This window comes from Lycorma delicatula, chromosome 4 (genome assembly GCF_047948215.1).
Source record: "Lycorma delicatula isolate Av1 chromosome 4, ASM4794821v1, whole genome shotgun sequence".
Classification (NCBI taxonomy): Eukaryota; Metazoa; Arthropoda; class Insecta; order Hemiptera; family Fulgoridae; genus Lycorma; species Lycorma delicatula.
Window position 1 is genome coordinate 80,833,181 of NC_134458.1, and position 24,682 is coordinate 80,857,862.

Here is a 24,682-nt window from a genome sequence, read left to right on the forward strand (position 1 = left end):
ATCAATTACATACATTTTATTTTCAGAAAATCTATTAAAAAAAATTAATTAATAAAAAATAATATAAAGTTTACATTTATTTTTCAATAATACTTAAAAACAATTATCACATAATTAATTAATAAACATTTAAACTAAACAACAAACAATTGAAATAACACTTAATGATAAATGGATATAGTTATAATACTATACTTAAAATCTATTACAGTATTTTCATTTATCACATTGCAAACAAGCTTACACTAAAAAAAATTAGCCATAAATGAAGCTTAAAACTTGTCATTAAATGACTTCCTTTAGTCACAGTATACAAGATGTCATTAATCTAAAGATTTATAATAAAGATGATTTGGTAGGAAACCATTTACAATAATCCTATTGAAATATTTAATTTTAATATTTATCTAAGTGAAATTAATAATTAATAGTAAAAATGCAATTATTTAATAAAATTATTTCTTAGTTACCTAAGCAGAAAAAATTTGATTTCTTGGAACTGATGTATCAAATAGAGAATCAATTAAAATTTTGTTTAACATAAAACAGAAGAAAAAGATGTTGAAATTTGTTAATGTACCAAAATATTGATTCTTATTAGAAAGATCAAAGAGTGTTGCTGTCAAGTAGAAACAGCAGAAAGTCAGCAATCAGATAAGAATTGTAGTAAAATTGGTATTTTAAGGATATTTCCCTCACTAATTATAATTCAGAACAAACCAGGTCATCCAAATATGATTGGGCAGATAAACAGCAAATACTTGAAATTCAGGCAATCTGATTTACAAAACAAAAGGTAAAACTTATTTCTATTTCAAAGTTAAGTTAAAAATGCTTATAATTCAACTTGTGCTCCATAACCTGTTGTGCTTTTTTAACCTGTTTTGAATGATAAAAAGTAGGAAATTTGTAACTACAAAGCTTTCAAAGATTTATGTAATCAACAAAATGGGAAAGTACCTATTAAAAAAAAAAACAAAAAAAAACTATAAACACAGCAATTAACAAAACAAGTAAAATGCAAAATGTTTTTTTCTTCATTTTGTTATTTATTAAGTATAAAATAAATTTCATTTATTCATCCTTGAATGAATCAGTATATCATTTGTGATAAGAAAGTTTAATTTCAGTGATTACAGGAGTACTTTCTCTGTATAAGTTAACTGTATGAAGTAGTGTTCAGTTCTTTGATAGACATTATACTTTAATTACCTATTTTTGGAAAAACTAAGTTCAGAAAAGTGGAATTTTACTTTAGAAATTCACAACTAAGAATACATGGTTACCATGTCTCCTTTTATCATTAAAAATTGAAATTCAATAGCCAAAATTTGTTAAAATATTACATTCATACATGCATACAAAAGAAATGGCACCTGGTACAAACAGAAGTGGCAAGAAGTTATTAAATGGAAGGAGTTTCCTAATTTCTGAGTTAGATTTCTTTTCTTTAGTTGGAAGGATATCACAAAGGTCATGGCAGTTGGCAGCATAAAATTGCATTTGTAGCTTAATTTATTACTACAGTGACAGAGCAAATAATTTAGAAACCAATTTCTTCAATCTATATAAAATAGTAATAATAATTTTTTCTAGTAACAAATTTTTTTATCACTTAAGTAATGCAGTATAAGTCAGAATTAGAAGGATGAAAATCAATAATTTTACAGGATAAAACCACATTTTAGATCACTTATAAATATATAATTTTACACAAATATCTTTTTTAAATCTTCTACTGTTCTAGAAGATCACCTAAAAAAAATTACAATTTATTATTTTCTAGAACAAAATTAATATTTCATATGGTGCACTCCTTAAAAATACTTAGTATACAAAATATTAAAAAAATAAAAACAAAATGGAACACAAGTTGGTGGGGAATAATAACATAATTTATCATTAATTTTCAGTCTATTTATATTTTTTTTATCTAAAATATTACAACATACATTTTCACAATAAATAATACATTTAAATAATTAGTAAAATAAAATATTTTACTCCTAGGTAACTACTTTCATTTAATCATACTCTGCACCTATTGTAATGCTCATATCGTCAGACACAATAAGTGTTTGGTGATACCAACGATTAGTGTCCAGCACAACTGAAACAGAATAATGAGAATTAGGTTAATGAAACTGAATAACAGAGCGCATGAGTCAGTGAAAATCATTTAAGTGTTTGTTTGCATCGATAATTTAAAAAAAATTATACATGTGTTTCAGTTGAAAATGAGAAAATGTCTGAATCAAAACTATTATATAAAATTAATTTAATAATAGCTTATTAGTATTTCACTAATCAGTAGCTATTTAACCCTGTGATATGCATGTGATACCAAAAGAACCAGTATATAAAATCCAGTTAAACAAATAATTACTTTTAACTGGATGTAAATGCTTCTGTTACACATAGATCATTGAAGTTCAGCATTAATTCAGGAATAGTTGGCTAAATACAAAAAAACAGCCCTGGTGAACAGTAATTGGGGAAAACAGCATGTTGCAAGGTAATAAAACCTCAAAAAAAAACTTCATTATGTATTTTATGTAGATTTTAGTTTTTAAGGAAACCCAGCTTTACCTGACAGTTACAAATTTGGCATCTTGGGGGATTCCTACAGGAAACAGATAGACAATCTCACAGGTAGGGTCGCCATGAAATTTTACTTCAGAAAAGAAGCAAGCAGTTGGGCCACTATAAGCTGCCTGTATGATGCCACAAATGGAACCAGGACATTACTGATGATTAATTACTCTATTTCTAATCAGTGAAAAAGGTGATACAGGATAAGAAAAGGAAGAGTGTAGAAGAAGAGACAGTCAACCCACAGAGGGATTGCCTCAGATCAGATTAGATTGGGGCAGTTCATTGTCTTGCACAAGAGCAGTGCTTAATGCATGTTTGTACATAACCTATACATATGTATGTTTGTTAATGTATATATTAAAATCCAATTGGTATAAAATCAATTTTTATATTAATTACAGCAGTAAAAATTATTACATTTTTATTTGCAGCCTTCAGTAGTTTTTTATTTGTAGTCTTTCTCTAGGTTCAGGTACCTATTAATCACACCACACTCTACAAACTCTGTATTATGACGAAAACTAAATGTACAACTATATTAAAACATATTTACATTAACACAAGTGTTGTTATTAAATCTATAGCTAAAGAAGTGAGCTCACTGATGTACAGTACAGCAATCATGATTGTATATTATTCTTGTACAGCAAGCTCATTTTGCACATTCTTGATTTTATAGTTTTTTAATTAGTTTACTTGTTGGCTACTAAATTAATGATGTTAAATTATATTATATATAAATATATATATATTTTAGGCTTTAGGTTATAATTAACACAATGCTTCTAGCTTTAGTTGTAATAATGAACCCCTGAACAAGGAGCAAGACAACCGCTGAGTTCCTAAGTAATAGCAAATAAGATAATTATACTGTATTCAGTTAACTTGTAGAGTGAGGAATAAACAAATACTGCATTTGTGTTAGATTTTGTCATGTTTCTGCTGAGTTACATCCCTTTTATCAGTACAGATTCACATCTATGTACAACACAATAATCATGACTCATATTTGTTGCCATATAATTAGTCATATAGTACTCACGTAATCAAATGTTTAAAATTTATAATAATATGTCTTTCAGTTCTATTAAAACCCTTGATTTTTTCATGTTCAATTTTTGTGTGTCTGTTATTTATTTACTCTGATGTTATTTTAAGTTAATGTAATCCAATTTTTTAAGTTTACTTGAATGTGAGTGTAATATATTCCTACATTTGTGTCTGTACGATTTGAATTATACCGCTATTTTGACATCATATCTGATTCCGATTCAACTGATAATAGTGCACGATTACTGATATCTCCTCAAAAAAAAGGCCGCGAAAAAAGCCCTTAAGTCTTGCGGAAAGACACATCATTTTAAATGCTTACAAAAGCGAATTACAGAGTAATCCAACGGCGTTGACTTCGGATGTCATTAATAAACTGCTAACATAAATGGAAGTTGTGCTGCTTCAGTGTAAAATGTGATTCACGAGTATAAATCTACTAATTACGGTTTCCTAAGAAAACAAAACCCTGCACATTAATTGAAGAAAAAGTAGACGATTTCGAAAAAACCGTACACGAATTTTATCTATCGAAAAATGGTTTAGCGATGTGTTACCTCCTCTGGAAGATAATTTGTTTATTGTCTTAGACAACGCCCCTTATTATTCATAGAAAAAGGAAAGAATTCTAGCCGTGTCTGGAAAAAGAATGATATAAAAATGTGGATTAGTTTAAAAGAAGTGATTTTTGAAGAGGATGAACTTAAACTCCAATTATTGCATTGGGTTTCGCGTATTAAAGTAGATTTTAATGTCCATAAATTTCATTAGTTAACAAGATCCAGCGGCAGAACCGTGCTTCGATTTCCTCTGTATCATTGTGAACTCAACCCGATTGAGTTAATTTGGGAACAAATCAAAAGTTACATACCGTCAGAAAATATTGCTTTTAAAATATCTGATGTTAAAAATGTATGCTTAAAAGCCATCGATAAAACAAGCCAGCAGGAATGGAAAAACTGTATAAAACATGTAACGGATACTATTGAACCAAATTATTGGGAAATCGGACAAAATAATAGAAAACAAAATTGAACCTCCGGTTTTATCTCTTAATACTGACAGCACTACGGATTTCTCACAATCAAATGACGAAAACTGAATTGAATTTATTATTTTATTATCATAGAAATTTGATTTAAGATATTACTGAAATTTTACAGTTTGTGAACAATTGACAATTTCATAACTCGTAAAAAACTCAAATAAAATGTCTTAATTTATTTAAATAAAAAAATATATAATTATAATAATTTAAAATATAATTTCTAGAGGTTACTAAATATTAACGTCGCGTAGTTTCTTTTACACTCATAAGGATTTACAGAAGATGGTTGTGAATCGGCCTCTGAGCACTCGGAGTGTACGCGCATTTTGTTTACTTGAACTCTATAAGCTAACTGAATAAAATATATGATTAGAGGGTGCAAATAAAGCGGTAGCAATTTTTGTAACTTTAATTAATATATTATTTACAAATATAGCGATTATATTATTGTTCGTTATAATGAATATTAATTTTTTTATTTTCCATAAGAGAATATGCCTTGTCATTTTCGGTAGGACGTAGATTGTATGTAATCGATCTCCCTAAAGAAAAAAGATAATACTTTTTTAAATGTTGACTTTAAGAAGTCGGTACGAAATTAAAAAAAAAATCTACAAATATCCAAAGACTAACTCCTAATTTGCACAAACTTAATAAACCAGAATTTAAAAAAGGCACTATTTTTTACTTTTAGAATGTTTTTATTAAATTCAGTTTTATGATTATTTTTTTAAAGTTTAATTTTTAAATATTTTTATTAAAAAAATGGGCTCATGTCAAAAATCGCTTTTCATAACAAAAAAAAATATCGTTTACAAAAAACAACAAAATCACGTCACGACGTAAGAAGATTACTAATGAGAATAAACTAAGGTTGTTTGGAATACGGCAAATGTATAATTTTTTATCCTAACTTTATAAACTACTTTTTGCGCTAAAATGCTTAGAATGACATTAATCTATAAAATCCTTACATCTGGACTACTGTATGTATTTTTTCCGTAAAATAAAAAAAAACATTATGTGTATAACGGCTTAAACATAAAACAAGCAGATATGAGTAGAATTCAAAACTTCATGTTTTTTTGAAGTCGGTTAAAACAACGGAAATAAATTATTCATATTTTATCGGACTTGAATATTTATTTTATAGAGTAAATGTGTTAATGTATGAAATAACATAATTATATATTAACGATTGCTAAAATATAGAATTTTATGTAACCGTTGGTTAAATGTATAAAGAGCTTGTAATATCGATTTACCTGTATAGATAAATCATTTTATGTAATCGAAAAAACTCAAAGATGGACGAATGGAAGATACATACGCAACTGGGATCTGTGGTTTTCTTTAATACACATCATGTATTTGTAAAACGAAGTGTGTGTAATACACTTTTTTTTAAAGTATATATAATAAGTATATTATTTTTAAGTGTATATAAAAAAACTGTTCAAAACTAATTGCATGCCATATCTAGATGAAGAAAATTAGCTTTACATCGAGAAAATGAAAGGAAAGTCTATATAAAGCAAGGATAATTTCAACCGTAAGTTTTATTGTTATTGTTAATCATATTTTTACAGCAGCATAGAATTGCAAGCATTGATACTGGAATCGGAACCGCGATATTCCGTTGTTTCATTACCAGGGAGGAATAAGCCATCCATCATCTATGCGATGAATGCACTGTATCTGACATTAAGAGTTAACGATCGAACTATATTGTTTTAATGATTTTCGTGACCGAATGAGATCAACCGTGAGCTATTACATTTGAGTTGCTGTTAATTAATTGTTTTTAACCGAGTAAAGAAATTAGATAATCAGTTCTTATTCGACAAAAGGGATTGCTCTAGCAATATGGTGGTCTTATGACCTTCAGAAGGGTTTTATACTTTTTTGTAGATTCTAACGCTCTTATCATTTTGATTTTAGATAAATTCCTAAGAAGATACTCCTGACATATAAATATTCAAGGCCGATAATTACTTTTAATATGTTTGGATCGTTAATGTCAGTAAAAAGGGTGAATCAATTAATATTTTAAATTAGGGAAACTTGATTTTCAAGTAAGAAGTTCGAATAAATTTGTGAAAAGCAATTGAATGAATAAGAGGCTTAAGCTGTTAAAGGATATATGAAACAACAAAATTATAATCCGGCTAACAGAACAAAATATTTTTATTTCAACCCTTTTAATTTAAACCGATTTAAAAAAAAAGAAACTTGTAATCTACACAAAATTACATCCTGTTGTTTTATAATTTTACTAAAGACTAACTTAATGCAGCGGAATATTGTAATTCTGATTATTCTTATTTAGGTGCCATAACCGTAAGTTATAGATGATCAGGGATGAGGCTAAATCACTCTTGAAAATAACAAAAGCATTGAAAAAATAACAGTCATGTGTTAGGTTTACTAGAAAAACAGAGGAATGAAGTGGTTTCCTGATAGTTTCTTCATCTAGTCGAATTCACTGTTACACAACAGCTTGCCAAACCCACTAAAATACAAGTGATATTCAATCTTAAATAACATTTGTTTGCCACAAGGACTGACTATATAGAAAACATCATTACTCCCAGAGAAAACACTCTTATAAACAGGTGTTTTACCCGTACAGTGCAAAGGAAAATATTTTATAATTAATAAATTTTTACGATATTTTAAACTTATTTCAATCGGTAAGAGTTGCGCATGACTGGTCGTACCGTAGTTGTTCGGCCGAAAAATGAACTCTTTTATGAACGGCAGTAGGCCAAAATTCTCTCACGGTTTTAGTAATCTGATTTCTCTTCACTTGTCATTCAAGAGTATAACCACCAAAATCTTTCTATATCGTTTATTTATCACGCACAACTATTGTATAGATTTTATGCATTTATTAAAGATGCAGAAAGGATTCTGGGCGAGATGCAAACTATCCCGATGACAGATCGTCCTTCTCGATCACCACTCACCACTTTCCCTTATTCTTGACCCCTGTATTCATCACATCTGGTAGGGAGATCTGCCTGTGGACGGGTCCGGAGATTGTTTCTTGTCTAGCGGCTGCAGAAATATCCTAGCGGCTAAAATGTCAATCGGGTTAAATTTTATTCAAATATTTTTGAAACGTGATATGAATATGTAGTATATAGTTATTTACTGATTTGAATAAAACATTTATTTATGAATTACTGGCCTATAATTTATAAACAAAAAAGATACCATGCATAATCATTAGAATAAAAAATAAAATTATTATTATTGAAATAAATCCAATAATTACGAATTCTAACCTTTAAATGTAAGAAATTTTGTTTCCTTAACTTTTAATAAAGATATTGATATTTAAAGCTTGACTGTAAAAAAGTAAAAAAAATAATCTACTTCATTATATCGGTTCACTTCGTACACGTCTTCTCCACTAAGCACCTAATAGATCCACTTCGTCGCTTTTAGTAAATATAACTTTCAATGGAAATAATTAAAAACCAATTCTGCATAATTTAAAACGTCAATTAATTACCTTTTACACTGTCTAGTGTAAAATAAATAATAAATATATGATTAGTTTAATCTTTGATAAGTTAATCGGAAATTAGTAGGGTTTTTTTGTAGGCGACGACAGTTCAAGTGACAAGATTCGCTCGAGTATCCAACCACTTAACTGGCCGTCTGATTACCATTTATAAAATTTTTAATCTTAGGAAGGAAAATCTATATAGTTTCTTACAAGTTTTAATCGAAGTAAAAACCTATTTTTTTTTTCAAATTCTTGAAATAATTGGACATTAAAATTCTTTCCTGCAGTCCTACCTTCTTTGCTTATAATTTTCATGCTAGTATACAAAAGCTTTCCGTTGTTCTGTAAAAAGATGACTGTGATTCTAATTTTGAGCATAATTAGAATTTAAGGGAATACACAAACATATTTAATTACAGAAAACCTATAAATAATATTTTCCGAATGACAAGTTAGTGGAAGGAGTAAAAATTAAAGTGATTTCCCGAAGTAATTTTGCAAAAGATTTATTAAAATTCCTTCCAGGTAATAAACATGAGATAAGACATCCAGTACGTAACATTATATATAATTAAATAATTTGAATCGTTTTTGAGGAATTTCATTTTGAAGAATTTTAAATAAATTAACGTTTACACTAAAAGTAAATATTTAAATTTAATTTTTTGTATTTTATAATAAATTATGCTTTAACCATAGGTAGCTAGCTTTTAGAAATATTGTTAAGGCACCAGACAAGAAACAGATCGTTCGTGCACAGAGAAGCTTCCAAATCACATATCACACCAACTCTTTAATATCACGAATCTCAAATACCGATATCCTCAACATGTAGAATCTAGCAGGGACAGACCAAAATCTACAGAACTGAAAATGGAAGGGAAAGCGACCAGTAATAAAGAAAAGGGAAAAGGACAATAAACCTTAAGAGAAATATCAAGTACAAGACAAACAATCAAATTGGAAGGAATGCTCGAAGCTTTTCCACGCTACGAGTCCTCATTCTATCAATAATCCTTCGAGAACCCAGGCATTTTTATTCTGATGGAAAATATTACTGATTAACAATTTCATTCCAACCAATTTCAAAACATTCTATAAAAAATTTATTTTCCTTCAGAAATTAAATAGCCACCTCAGAATATGATCCTTTTAGGAACATTTAAATAATTAAAATTGGCCTTCATCCTCGGAAATGCTATTATAGGTGTAAATCCGTTGAAATCTGATAACAGTTAAATTATTACAACAATAATTGTAATTAATGATAATCGGAAAGAACTAAAAGAAAATTTACAACAAAGAAGAATTTGTTTCATTGAAAGTAACTTACAGAGGACCCGAGAAATCGGTTTTGTTACAAGATTAGTCGGAAACCGGTCATAACAAATTTATTAGAAATATTCTTTAAAAAAATGTATATAATAAATAAGAATAATGTGGATGTAAGATTTGCTTTAATCTAAATAAGCAGAAATTCCATTGTTAAATAACGATAAGGGAACAGTCGTACAGTATCTGTTTAGAATCTTAATTACGAGTACATTTACAATTTTTGGGGAAAAATTACATCGGAAGAAAATTAAACTGTATCTTACGAAAATTATAACAGGCCTCATCTCTTTCTTCAAGACAGATTTTTATCTTATCCAGCTTTATATAAGAGGCGGGTAGTAGTGGGCGTTGTGGGCAAATAACGAGTAGTAAGAAGTTTTGGTAGCTTAGACTGTATTTAACCAAACTTTCTTCTTTCTACTGGGATTTTCTAAAATGAAACTCATTAATATTTAATCAATATATATATATATATATTTAATATATTTTAATTAAAAAAGCATAGTAATTTTAAAGTATACAATTTAAAGAAATCCGTTACTATATATATATATCCTTTTTTATTATATTTAATTATTAATTATCAATTTATATATACATATATATTTTTTATTGAATGTTTAGTTTTTTTAAATACTTTTCCTCAACATCTACTAAAGGCGAACATTTTAGTCGAAATGACCATCAAGTTTTTAATTTTTATATAAAATTTGTTATAGATGAATTTGAGCATTTTCTTGATTCAAATTAAACTGATTTGCGAACAATTATTTACTTATCTTCAATTCGTATAAACGGTTCTTGTAGGAAATCTTAGTTTGTTATATTTTCTATTAGCAATAGAGCGTAATTGATTTTATATATGTGATTGTTTTCAATATTAACTAACGGTTTAAAACTTACATTTTACTTAACCGTTTAGATAGCGCTATAGCTCTAGAAAGTATTATAATCGGTCCAATTTGGGCGTATGAGGTTTTCAACGGATCTTGGCATTTTGGCAGCTAAGGAACCCCAAAAAACCGGATAAAAATTTTGCGGATGTTAATGTTCGTATCTACACACGCGTGTGTGTTCGGTGTTGGCCACTAAATCACCTTATATCTCCAGAACTACTCGACCGATTTTGACCAAACTTGGTCAGATTACTACTATATATGGAACATTGATGCCATTAAATTTTCAACTTAAAAGTCAAGGGGGTGAGGCTATAGAGCAAGGTCACCCTCAGTATCTCGAGATTTCACCTAATTCATATTTTTCTTAGGCACATTTGTTAACAAATAAAAAATAACAATATTTCCAAAAAAAGGTTTTCTTAAAATCACAGCCCACCCAAAAAATGTTCTAAACCAGCGGCTAAGTAGGCATACTCCGTTAATAGTACCCCCTGTCACCACAAGGAGCGCTACTCTCACAGTCTGCCAACTTGGAATTTCCCTTTTTCCTTATGGAAGATTCCCTTTTCCCTCGTCGTCTTGGACCAGGAAGTTTGAAATTCCACAGGGTTGCCAACCAAATTATTTTTTACACTTTAAATATTAATTATTTATTTTATTTTATTTCGTTAATATTCAAAGGTTGGTAGCACTGACGTACGTCTGTTGTAGTCGTCTGATATGTTGTGACATCACAGGTGAGCGGTAGAATTAAATAAATGAATAACATTTAAAGTGTAAAAGAAAAACGATCTGGCTGGGTCTCGAACTCGATCACCCGGTTGACTCGGTACCTGGTGCGTTAGGTCTTGCGGCTACACCGATCTTCCGACTGTACAAGAGAAATTTATTCTACGTAAGTTATGAAATTACATCAGTTTAGTTAGTGCCGACCGTCGCCGCTAGTACCGCCACACCCATGCAAATTAAATACGGTATGCGTGCGCGCTATAGTTAGAATCATTGAATTAAATAAACGAAAAAAATATTATATTTAAGTAAAATGATAAATATTTTTAATTAAGTTGTGTAGTGTATGTTTGTGTAAGCCGTGCATCAGAAATAACCCAGTTGTTGGACTTTCCCGGAGCCGCGTTCCGGGAAAGTCCTATAACTCTGTTGCCAGATTTTTAATAAATGATTAAACAAAGAAGATACAATAAATTAAGTGTAAAATGAGAAAAAATTATAATCTATAGGTTAAACCAAATTTATTTCTATTATAAATATTTTTTAAGTCATTGAATAATAACTTACAAATTTAAAATTCGGAAAATTTATTTTAAACGTAAATTCGTAAACATACATTTTTTTAAAATAAGTTATATAAATTCTTTTTTTTTAATGTTTTTATTTGAATAAAACGTTTACGAGTGCTTGTGACTACGTGACGTCAGTTGGGTAGTAAGATGAATATGACACACACACACACACACACACACACACACACACACACACACACACACACACACACACACACACACACACACACACATACACATCCATACATTTTAAACGTTCACATATACTTATCATTTTTTTTTAAATATCGGATAAAAAAACACTACAGAAAATAAAAATGCATCACAAATTTACATTTTTTTTAAGTGGTTATGTAAGAGTCCCTTACTGGCCTTCAGATGTCATTTCTGTTTATTAATACTAGCATAAAATTGTTGAAATTTACGTTTAATCCACGAGTTTTGTTTTTTTATTAATGAATTTTTTAAGAAAAGATAACAAAAAATGATTATGAACTCGTGATTTAAAAATCATACTCTAAAATTGCAATATTCACACACTTACATTTATAGGTTTACAAATTTTAAACTTAATTTTTACTAATGAATATGTAATTGTATTAATAATAATAATTTTATTTTCCTTGTAGAAAAATCAAAACGACAGAAATTTATTATCTACGTAAAAAAAGCTTGTACAGTTGTAGGACTTTCCCGTCACGCGGATTTTTTCTGATGCACGGCTTACACACATACACACACACAAAACTTAATTAAAAATATTTATCATTTTATTTAAATACAATATTTTTTGTTTATTTAATTCAATGATTTTAATTAAAGCGCGCGGGCATACCGTATTTCATTCGCGCGGGTGTGGCGGTACTTGCGCCCACTTCAAATAAATTTTTAGAATTTAAATATTATTAATTTATTTAATTCTACTTCTCACCTGTGACGTCACAACATAGCAGTCGACTACCGCAGTAGTCCGTCCGCTAAATGGGATGTAGGGTGGGTTAAGACCCCACTTTCATTGGAAAAAAATTTGTGGCTCACACGAAATGCTAATAGAAAAAACTACAACGAAAAAGACCCACTGTACTACTTTCTACAACGTTTCAAAATTGTTGCTATTTTTTGAAGTGGGGGTGCAATTTAGCAAACAAATTTTATACAAAAGATGTTTTTTTATAATTGTTCACAAAAAAAAAAAAAAATATATATATATATATAAAATACAACAAAAATCACCCCCTTGTATTGCCTTTTATAACTCTTCAAAATTAACCCCATTTTTAGGGGTGGGGTAAAATTTGGCAAAAATATTTCTTACAAAGTTGTTTATTAATATTCACAAAATTATCAAAAAAGAATAACCTTAATTATGAAAAATCTGGAGACGATTTCGTTTTCCCCCTTTATCCCCCACCCACGAACCTATTGAATTGAAAATTTAATAGCATCAATGCCCCTACTATTGAAATATTTTAGCCAAGATTGGTGAAAATCGGTCAAGTAGTTCTGGAAATATAAGGCGATTTACACGCCAATATACATACGTATGCACATTTTGTCGCAGAAATTTCGATGCCATTTTTTGGTTTTCTGGGATCCTTAGAGGTCAATTCGTCAAGATTCGGTGAAAACCGGATATGCCCAATTTTGACCGATCACCATACTTTCTCTTCTATACAGCTATAGCTACTATATTGTCTGGAAAGTAATAAAGATGTACTTTTCCCAAAATATTATCATTTATATTTTTAATTTTAATTTTTTAAATATGATTAACTTTAGGTGTTATATCCTTCAAGATGAATTCTGATTACAGACCACACAGTTTATCTGAAATAAAATAGCCAAATACATGGAAAAATAAATATTTTTAGTTCGACAGGTATAATCTCCCCTGCTGAATAGAAACAATGGTTATACAAATTGTTTCTCGACAAAGTGGTAAATTAATTTATTGCTTTACTCTATACGTCTTTCTTATAACTGCGATACATAAAAAGAATCAGATGAACAATGATAATAATCAATGGTTTTTTTTTTTGAGAAAATAATAATATTTACGATACAGCCAGTCTTTTGAATGGTGAAATGAAGATGTCATTTGTAGAGCTTAATATCACTTCCATTTTCGCGGGCTTGATTTGGTGATGTACAACAGTATGATCATCCCAATGAAGAAGATAAAGGAAACCACTTAATTCCTTACTTTCCTTTATAAGCTCGGAATGAGGTGCTTGTTTTACTGAGAATAGTTATGCCTAATTCGGATATCAGATCGCCTTCAACCGTTTTGGATAGGATATCTGATATGTAAGGATGTAACTCAAATGTATATAAATATTATATGATGAAGGATATATTTATAGTTTATTCTGATAAAACAAGGTAGGCGATTGTAACGGACGGTACTGACAATTTTTAAGTCAGACTCCTCTTAGTGCAGGAATATTTACTTTAAAAAGAACTTTCGAAAAATCAGAAATTAAAAATATAAAACATTTATAAAGACGTTTATTAATAATACTTTTCTTAAACGGATTACAGGAAAATATAGAGTAAAGATAAAACAAATGTTCATAACAAAACGATAAGTCAACATTAAGTGTGGTTGGCGCCGGGGGTTTGGACTTTACAATTAAAATAAGGAATTATTAATGTAAAGTACAATAAAAATAAGGAGGTTAATGGAGGAACTTCCTCCATTAACCTCCTACCAGTGGCTGCTCGCGTATAGGCACTGTGGAATTGCAGCACCCCTATTTCCACTTGATATTATCGATAACATTTAATATAATGAGTCCTTTTTTTCTTTAATTCTTTCTTTATACTTGTACAATATTTAATCCTTAAGCTTAATGTCAGTAGCCATCCCCCAGTTTATGAAAAATATACAAAAATCGTTGTATGGAACTGTGCACTTCACAGTTCCAGCGGCGTGGTGTTTGGCTGTTGTGCGCATGCGCACATAGAAGCTGCATGCGAGGCTGCGAGGGAGAGAGAACACTATCGCTCCCGCAGTGCCGACCATGGCGTGCTGGTGGAAGGTAGTTTTTTTTACTCCGCGTGTATGGAACGTTCCTTGTTCGTTTCCTTTTCTAGTTTAGTCGGTGGAAGGAACATGAAAGCGATTTAGTTGTTTTTTCGGTAGTGATCAGAAGATGGGGGTAAGCAAGGGCTCTTTGATCGTCAAATCTGTCCAAAAACACGCTGGATGGGAAAAAGAGAAGGTAATTAGTAAAAACTAATTATGTATTTGTTTCTGTGTACATAGAAATTTAAATTAAGCACCATTGGACTATAGTGTTTTTAAGCGGACATTTTATTAAGTTATTATCTAATAATATTAAAAAACATTATCTGTATTGACATTTCATTATTTATCCGGTCAAACCGAATACATATTCTTGAATGTCATAAAGTGTAAAATTAGATTATTATCCTCCTGCTTCGAGCTATTCTATTTGATTATTTTTTTCGGTTCTTTTATTTTACAGAAGACTTTAACCACGGCCTTGAAAAGACCCAGAAAAAGATTTTCTGGAGCAACACCCCCACTAATTTTAGCTACGAGCCGCCACTGCCGTCTATGCGAAAAAAATAATTTTAATGAACGTCAGTGAACTTAATAATAGTAAAAAATACATAATAAATAATCAAAATTACTCACTTATTTCTCCTGGATTCACAACTACGTCAATTTTCTTGCATTCATAATAACATTCCGGAGGAGGTTGCAATGTCCATTTCTTTTTCCCTCTGAGTTGTGCTTGCCAGGAAGGAAGATTAACGTTGTCAATCTATATAAAAATCACACCAATATATAAATTATAACTAATAGTTGCGTAGCTATGCGCCAAAACTATACTAACGACCACAATACTTTTAAGTAAGAGTAAATGAGAAAAACCTTCTGCCACTGGCTAAATTTTCAACTTATCATACCTCATCCAACCAAACAAATTTACGTTTACATTACAGAAAGAATATATGTATTTATAATACCTGATTTTTAGTAATTTATTTCAATTTAAATAATTTTGTTTAATTTTAGAGGTAAAAACTGTTTACATCTTTCAGTTAATTAAAAAAATATTTATACATTTAGTGAATTTATCGGATAATGAAATATAATTAAAATACTGGAATATGTATTATATGTATATTTAACAGAAAAATACTGACAAGTTATGTACAGTAGCTGCCAGGTAACGCGAACTAATCGAGTTAGAGATTTTCTACGTTACGGACGTGTCTATTTTCGCTCCGCCATTTAGTGCTTTTGGCCTGGATATTTTGGATTTTTAGTAATGGTGAATATTTTTTGGACGTGTTGGTAAAGCTTTACAATTTTTGGTAGACAGACAAATTTTTTATTTCGATTTTTCTGATTCTAAGTTTTGTTCCATAAGAGCCTGTATATTTCTATAAGAGACTGCAATTAAGTATTCTAAGTCGAATAACAAGATTTAGCAGGAGTGTGACGTAAGTTGTTTACGTCTTTGGACTTAGGAAATTTTCTAAGTCTTTGGACTGTTATTTTTTCTAAGTACTGACGGCGATTATAAAGGGTATTTTCTTTTTTCATTAATTTCTTTCTTTTCCGATCCCACCCCCCACCCTCCGGATCTTCATCGATCCGGAGCTCCAGTACCTCTGACCTCCTCACCCCAAAAATTTTATTCGATTTCTTGGGGATACAATTTCCCAACCCTCCTAATAATCGTGTGGGGTGACTAAAGACGCGGAATTGGCCCCACAGCAAGGTTCTGAGGTCAATTCTTTGTTAAAACAATTAGAGACCGGTGATATGGAGGAAGCTTCTTTTAAATCCAGTAAGAAGCTGGAACATTCACCAGTCGGGAGAAACCCGACGGGACAGAGTAAAACAACATCTGAGTCCATGGAGACAATGGTTGATGGACCGTAGAAGGTGGTGCAGAGAGAAATATTTGCTTAAGCTGCTGAATAAAAGCAATGTGTTTTCCCACCATATTGGGTGCACTGTCTGTTGTTACAGAAACCATTTTCTGTAGGTCAATATCTATTTCTTTAAATGCATTATCGACTTCTTTAAAAAATCAAGACGGGAATACTTCCCTTTCAACGTTATTAGTTAGCTCTTCTTTCATTGTATTGCCTGATTTATATCGAGCAAAAACTGCTGGTTGTGCATAACCATTTACATCATTACTCTCATCTAAAGCGATTGAATATATTTCTGCATACTTTAAGCCGTTATGTATTTGCAAGAAATATTTCTTTCTAATTCTATTACTTGATCTTAAATTGTATTGCGACATATCGGTAACTCATTTATACGCTTTATAATGAAGTCTTTTTCTTTAAAATCTGCAAAGTAGCACTACATTCTAAAAACGCTTGTTTTTCTGAAAGAGGTTTCCCATGGCGAAAAATGTAATGGGCTACTTGAAAACTACCAGCTACAATGTTATTTTTTGGAACCATAAAAATGTTGAAACACTGGTTCGTGAATGATTCTGTTTTTTTCTTTTTTAAAAAATATTCATTCTTTTCTTCGCCTGTTGAGAAGCTGAGATTTGAATGCAACTTTTTAAAATGTCTTTTTACGTTGTACGTACATGAAGTGATTTTTCGTTATAAATTACACACGCAGTCGTTTTTTATTCTTTTCAAACACACCATATTTATCAAACTATTCTGTTTGATACGGTCTGGAACTTGTAACGTTTGTTTTTATTTTTTTAATCGCCGACATAGTACAGGGCTACAACTAAAAATATTTATATTTAGAATACAATAATTTTAGAAGAATTTCTTATTAACGTACTTGATATACATACATATGTAGATGAGAAAATTTAATAATAAAAAAATAATAATAAAGTTAAATTATTAAACACTTTTAGACACGTACGCCAAGGCTGCCAATTAGTTAAACACTGCGAGGTGGTACATTCCCGTTCTACGATGCAACGAATATGCGCGCCAAGTTTATGACCGAGAATGGCATGAGCCATACACAGATGAAGTGATATAGAAAATCAGTTAGCCAACGTCCACTTGGAAATATTTTTTTTAATAAATTCAACATTAGATATTTATACTTTAATGATTTAATATTTACGATTGTTTGTTCTCTCTTTTATTATATAAAAAATAAGTTTATATAAATCAACACGTGAGTCATTTAAAAAGCCTTCAGAGGTCAGTGTCTGATCCGCTGGTCATAGGTTCACCACCACTGTTCTATATTCAAGGGTAAAAGTAATCGTTATTAACGACGTTGTGAAGTGGTAAACTGGTATTTAAAAAAAAAAATTATCTTTTAAAATAATTGCTATAATAAATGAACCCGAGAGGAAAAGTACTGTAATGCAGTTAACAACACAATTATTGTCGAGTAGTAGTCGACAATGTCATAAGATTAAACAGTAGCCGCTACTGAACGGTGAGCTTGGTGATCAGCCCTCAAAACACTGCTGTACTATTGTTCTCTGGAACATTGGCACACCATGATTAGTCATCTCTTAGTAGCATAAACATGATGCGACTTACGTTGGGTAGTAATCGTCGTCATACCACGTTCGATGATACTTGGCGATGACTGTATCATATGTTCACGTTATCGAAAGACAATGACAACTCGACAATTAAACATATTTTGCAACAATACAGTACTAGCGTGAAATATTTAATTTACTTTTTTATTGTAAAATTTCGATTCATTTTCGATATAATATCAATATTATCAAAACAAACATAATTTTTTAATTACTAAAAATAGTAATTTTTGACTAAAACTAATAATTAATAATAATTATTTTTGACTAATAATTGTATTACTTGGTAAACAGCCGGTATGTAGAAAAACCATTGAAAAAAAAATATTAGAACTTGAAAGAAGATAATATGAAGATATTAATTACTATTTAGTTAAGAAAGTATACTTTTACAATTTTTTGGGCATTTCATACGACCGTTAGGTCGTGTTAGTTTAAAATGTTTTGCCAAAAGGCTACTTTTCTTAAATTTTCTAAGGTGTTTTAAAGACAAATATGAATAATGAAATGAAATTATAGGTTAAAATGATGGTAACTGAAAAGTTCTCCAGCATTTTTTTTTTTTTTGTTACGATCCTTCAAACCCATCAGCAAAGATACAAAGCATCTAGATGGGGGCGAAGTTATACAGCGTACTTATCAGCTCTACGGTTAGTCTCATCATACCGTCAAGAGTTTTACATAATTTTACTGTTCGTAAGGTTAAAAGTATTATAATTAAATTTCCTTTATAAATAATATAATTTTTTTTTGTATAGATTAATTTTATTTAAAATATGGAGATGTTTTGAAGTATAAGAATGCAATGAATAGATATCAATTTTTAAGAAAAGAATTACTGACGAAATAGTTTGGTAAACCTAAATTACTCAGTTATCACGATCTCGAAATGATACATACGTATATTAATAAGGAAAATGGTATGAATGAAATAAGTAATGAATGAAATATACGAAACTTATCGGGAATCAAACTCCAGATAAACTGATGTAAAAGCCGTCGGTGTAACCATTATACCAATTGGCTAACCACTCGAAATTATATCACAGATTATTAAAAAATTTTTTTTTATTATTAAATCAAAACAATTGTGGTTTTATAACTTACTTAAAAATTCTTAGTTGAGTGTTTGAAGGTAAGTGAAAGATACGAGAAACTAAGAGCTAAGCTCTCCATAAACGACTAAGTTTACTAATTAATAAAATGCTTCGGTCACATTGGGAAATGGAAGGAACTAGAAGGAAATAAACAAATAAGAAGAAGGGAAGGCCGAACGAGAAAATAGTGGTTGGAGTTGTTGGTGATAAAGAGTGCGAGAGGCTGGAGGAGACCGTAGAGTGATGAATAGGTCTGGAGTCCACGAAATACTAGAACCAGGGACAAAAGAAGAAGAGAGTGGATTTTGATATCCATGATGTTTCATGTTTTAAATCGACTACAGAAAACACTATTTTAAGATGGAAGTTATAAAAAAGAGAAGAAAGGTATGTAATAGAACTTTGTATATCGATAGTTATAAGTGACGTAGTTTTGGCTCAGTTGTGAACGTAATCTTCGGGGTGAGGTTTTAAAACTGAACAGCTTTGTACTAAGAACACTAGGAACTGAACTAAAGTTCGCTAATCTTGAAGTAGTAAGTGGTACTTAGGTACCTCTTACTACTTCTTTTTTTTTTTTAATGAAGTATTTTTTCATTAAAAAAAAAAATCATACTTTTTTCCAAACTATGGAAATAATAACAGAAATAATCTTTCTAGACTCGTACTTACATGCATTTTTGCTCCATAACCTGGACTTCCCATAAAAATCCAATCAATATTCTTGTTTTCTGCATTAGGTGGTAGGAAATATGGTTTGTCGTAATGCATTCGAAGTGTTCGTCCAGCAAGATCATCGCAGTTGCTCCTATACGAAGAATGTACATAATTGTGGCATTTACATTGTAAATTTTTATGTCTTATTTTATTTCAGAAAATTAATTTTATTTTAAATTTATTTTTTTTTAAACGTATTAATTCTAATTATACTGAAATTTCTCGATAATTATAAATTATTGAAGTGATCCTTATACTCGTAGATAAATAATTATTGATAAAAGAAATTTTTAAATCGATTAAGAAATAACAAATCTATATACATTATACTGTTTCAACTTACTAACTAGAGTTTCTATTTTTTTTCTTTTACAAATGAGGTTTTTTTATGGTGGGGTTATCTTTATATCAATTATTTTCGGAGCGTTTAGAAGAAATAAATTGTTTTTATAAGACAAATTATTGTGATGTAAAATATTCTCAACTACATTTTGTAATATCTAAAGTAATTTAGGGCAGGATTCCATTTTCATAAATTTTATTAGCTTTAAGGTACGCATTCAATGCGAGCAGGAAGTCAGATTCAGAGACCTGGTGGCTATCGGCGAGAGAAAATTTGCGATTTTTTTAAACTTAAGCGGATCTGGTGCCGACTTGCAGGTTGTCCGAGTCAGACGATTTGTCAGAACGAAATGTTCATTCTGATTTCAAATTCGGTACGACAAGGAAACGTGGACGTTTAATAGGTGCACTTAGTTTTTTGTTTATGTGGTAAACAGTATATTTTAATAATTGTGTGTTTTTGAACTTTTTGGGAAGGTGTTTTTGTTTTTATATTTATACAAAAACTTTATTACAAAAAAATTATACGTCTATAATTATCATATTCGTAATAACCGTGTTCAAGAAGTTGTGGAGCAATTTGCGTACAATTCTAGATCTTCAAATTATGAGCTACCTTTAAATACGGTGCCAACCGTACCTCAAACATCGTACGCCTACAGCTCTTCATCTCCGAGTACCACACTATTCTCGGACAATCTACATCATCTCCCGCTCACATGGGCAATAATTCGAACTATGGGTATTTTACACCACAAGATACGCAAAAACTGTCCAGAAATCCCGGTAATCCTTAATGATTTATCTATTGTGTAAAGATTTCATTTAACATAAATTTCTATTTTTTATTTTGCATTTTTATGTATTTTTATTATATTATATTATTCAAGGGATTTTTGTATTTTTTTTTAATTTTAAAGAAATAATAAAAAAAATATTTCAATAACATTTATGAGAAATCTGTATTAATTTATTTACCTTACCTGTTGGTTAACATAACCGTTCTTCTGCCAAAATTTACAGCTAATGATAATTACATCAGTCCTTCAATAACCGATGCTCAATTTTCTCTAAAACGTAGTAGAAAGTTTGAATTTCCATTCTGAAATATTCAAAAGAACTTGATAGGATATTTTTTTATACCATCAAAAAGGTGATCAAAAACAGATGGCATTCTTCATATAATCCTCTAGTCTTAATATCATGAACCCCAAGTTTCTCTTGTTTTAATTAAAAACTGACGTTTTCTGATTCTAATAGTATCAAGTCTGCTTCCTCACAACTGAATTCCACGTTAATAAAATGAAGACTAAATAAATAATTTTATCGCGATGACGAGCTTTTAAATCTGACTACTATGTGCACTCACACCGAAACCCAGCACGTCAACTGTCGGCACCGGTAATCTGAATCTGACTTCCTACTTTTATTATCCTAACAAATCATTCTGAAATCTTTTTTTTACTATTTTGCTTTAGTAAGAAAATAAATGGCGTAATAAATCTAATAACAATGTTCAAGTTGGGACTAAGGAAAGAATTAATTTTTAAGATCAATGTAAATACGGAAAAATCCAGTCGCACTAAAACATTTTTGATAATCTAAAAAAAAAAAAAACATTGCGAATGAATTTTTCATGAAGTCCAACCCTCATCAGGTCTTTTATAGAATATCTTGGTGAGGACTGGACCCTCTCTGTCCATTCTTTAAAAAAAATCATCCACTTCAAAAAAAAAAAATAATAATAGATTCAATTCCCTTAATAGATAACCAATAATGGTAAATTCTATAATTATTGTACGTTCGTATTCCCATATAAAGAAAATAGATGTTAACACAGAATACTGAGTTATCGAAAAAGAATTACAGTATTCAACAGTATAACAGCTTTCTATTATGGTCTTACATTAAGATATCTATCACCGGCTATAGTTTGAAGCTTGTCATTCCTAAATTCACTAAACAAGATGTTAAACGGAAGAGATCACGATTGCACGCATACTGACCAACTAAGACACGAAATCAACCGGATGTTCTTTATGAACCTATCGAGTTTTCAAATGTAAGGCTAGAGGTGATGTAATCAGGGATGAATATTTTTTTAAACGTGATATTTTCACAGACGAGGCAAATTCTTATGCCAATGGTTGCGAGAATCGACGTAACTATTGAATCTGCGGGACAGAGGAACCGAATGAGGTAACTGAATTAATCTGAGATTCTTTAAAAGTGCAACTTTGGTGTGAGCTCGGTTACAGAATTTTTAAAGGGCAGCTTTTTTCGCAGAAGACTATCATGCTTATCGGCTATCTAGACGCGCTTCACGTCTGAAGAACACGGTTAGGTTGTATACAACAGAATGCAGCACCTCTAAGGTTTAGCTTGAAGTTAAAATTGTGCTCAGTAAAGTTTGGTTATTCGGTAGGTATATTGAGGAGGGTTTATTTCTAGTCGCTGCAAAGTCCAGTGGTCTTTCAACGTCAGATTTTATTAAAGTAAAACGGAAAGTTTTGCTAAGATCACGCCGCGAATGACCTAGGTAACGTGGATAAAAACAGAACTTCGTTTTTATGTCTACTTGCTACATATTTGGTGATATATAAAAACTTATATCCATGCAGTAATAGTTATATAATAAATAAAATAAAACGGAGTTTATATATTTGTTATAATATAAACTCACTAGTTTCGTCTAATAAAATGTTACCAAAGCATCAAATGATGTGACTGTTTTTAAAAAATCCTGTACAGACATCCTTAAAAAGAGCATAATATCTTCCAGGATCTTAAAACATGGAGAAATACAAAAATCATACGAGATTATTTTACATCGATTGCAAACATACTTTTCCTATTATATTTAGTAACATCTGTAAAATTAAGCGAACGAAAAATTTACAACTGAAATATTATAGGTTAACCGGTTGTGACCAAGCCAAATTATCAACAAATACCCGCAACATTTCTGGTGTCATAAGGAAAATAATAAACATCCGGTCGAGTTAAATAGCATCATGAAATATTTAATTTGTTCTTTCAGTCGATATTGTATTTTGTATTATTTGTTGAAACTTAATATATAAGTGTTATTCTCTGGTTAATTTAAATTGTTTCTATTTTAATTTAACAATACTTACCAACCGATATACCACGGATCAGTTCCTCCTTGCATCAGAGCACGTTCTCTGCTCATATTGAATACTTCTCGAAGACTGTTAAATTCCGTTTCGTATGGAAAAAACTGACAACTATCTTGGTGTATTGCGTCTTCGTACAATTTTTTAAAAAAATCAAAAGAAAAAACGTGATGTGCTGTCCAGTTTTCCATACCATCTTTTACAAGAACCGGTCGTCCAGAGTACGCATATCTGATCATAAAAACACATTAAATGTTTATATCTTGAATATAAAATCTAATTTTTATTATTGACTATAAATCTAATTCATTGAATATACTAATTAAATTAAAGATAATTACGTAAGGCTATGCATAATATTAACGATATACAACATACATATTATTTGTAACAAAAAAGAAAATCCTGGCAAATCTTTAGAAAACAAAGACCAGTTTTCAAGTAATTTTCAAAGATATCCGGTCAATTAATTTGATATCACAAATGAAATATCAGACTTGCTATTTTCTAGCCCAAGCATAAAACAACAAATACACTTACAACTCAAGGAACTATTTAAGTACTGTTAAACATCAACATGTAATTTTATAAATACCCAAAAAATATTGTATATTTACTAAATTTAACTACGGTAAACATAATTCACATTAGTTTTGATTTGGATGAATAGAATAGAGATTAGATAAAACCTTTAACAGATTCTTTAGAGTTAATTCGGACTTTTACGTAATATTATCTTTTTAAAAAATATCACGCTAAGTATTTAATTGTGAAATTACCAATGAAATATTACAATACTAAAGTATTAAAAAAGGTAAATCATTTATATTCGTTTTGATTTTGAAAGTAAACAATAAAAAAAAAATAGAAACAGAAAATTAAAAAATATCTTGCTACAGCCTGCAACATAGCTTAAGTCCCATAGCCGTAAGATACATATGTTCATTGAGAGGTGAAAGTTTCTTCATACGCAATTAGGCCTACCGCCCGTCTTTCTGAAAACATTGCATTAGAACTTACCGTGTGCGAGTTGTACAAGTTAATTATCGTGGCAAAAACGCATAACGGGATGATGTTCGTAAAAGTTATTCTTATTTTATTATAG

General features: G+C 30.1%; 1 protein-coding gene across 1 annotated transcript in view; it reads right to left on the reverse strand.

The window, feature by feature from the left end:
• Window positions 1–8: 8 nt before the first annotated feature.
• Window positions 9–24,682, reverse strand: part of LOC142323588 (uncharacterized) — a 96,986-nt gene continuing 72,312 nt past the window's right edge. The window contains exons 3-6 of the mRNA XM_075363417.1: window positions 23,578–23,808; window positions 20,054–20,189; window positions 15,410–15,539; window positions 9–2,110 (exon numbers count right to left, since the gene is read on the reverse strand). Coding sequence (XP_075219532.1) covers window positions 2,025–2,110; window positions 15,410–15,539; window positions 20,054–20,189; window positions 23,578–23,808 — 583 coding nt within the window. The 3' untranslated portion in view covers window positions 9–2,024. The remainder of the gene's footprint in view (window positions 2,111–15,409; window positions 15,540–20,053; window positions 20,190–23,577; window positions 23,809–24,682) is intronic.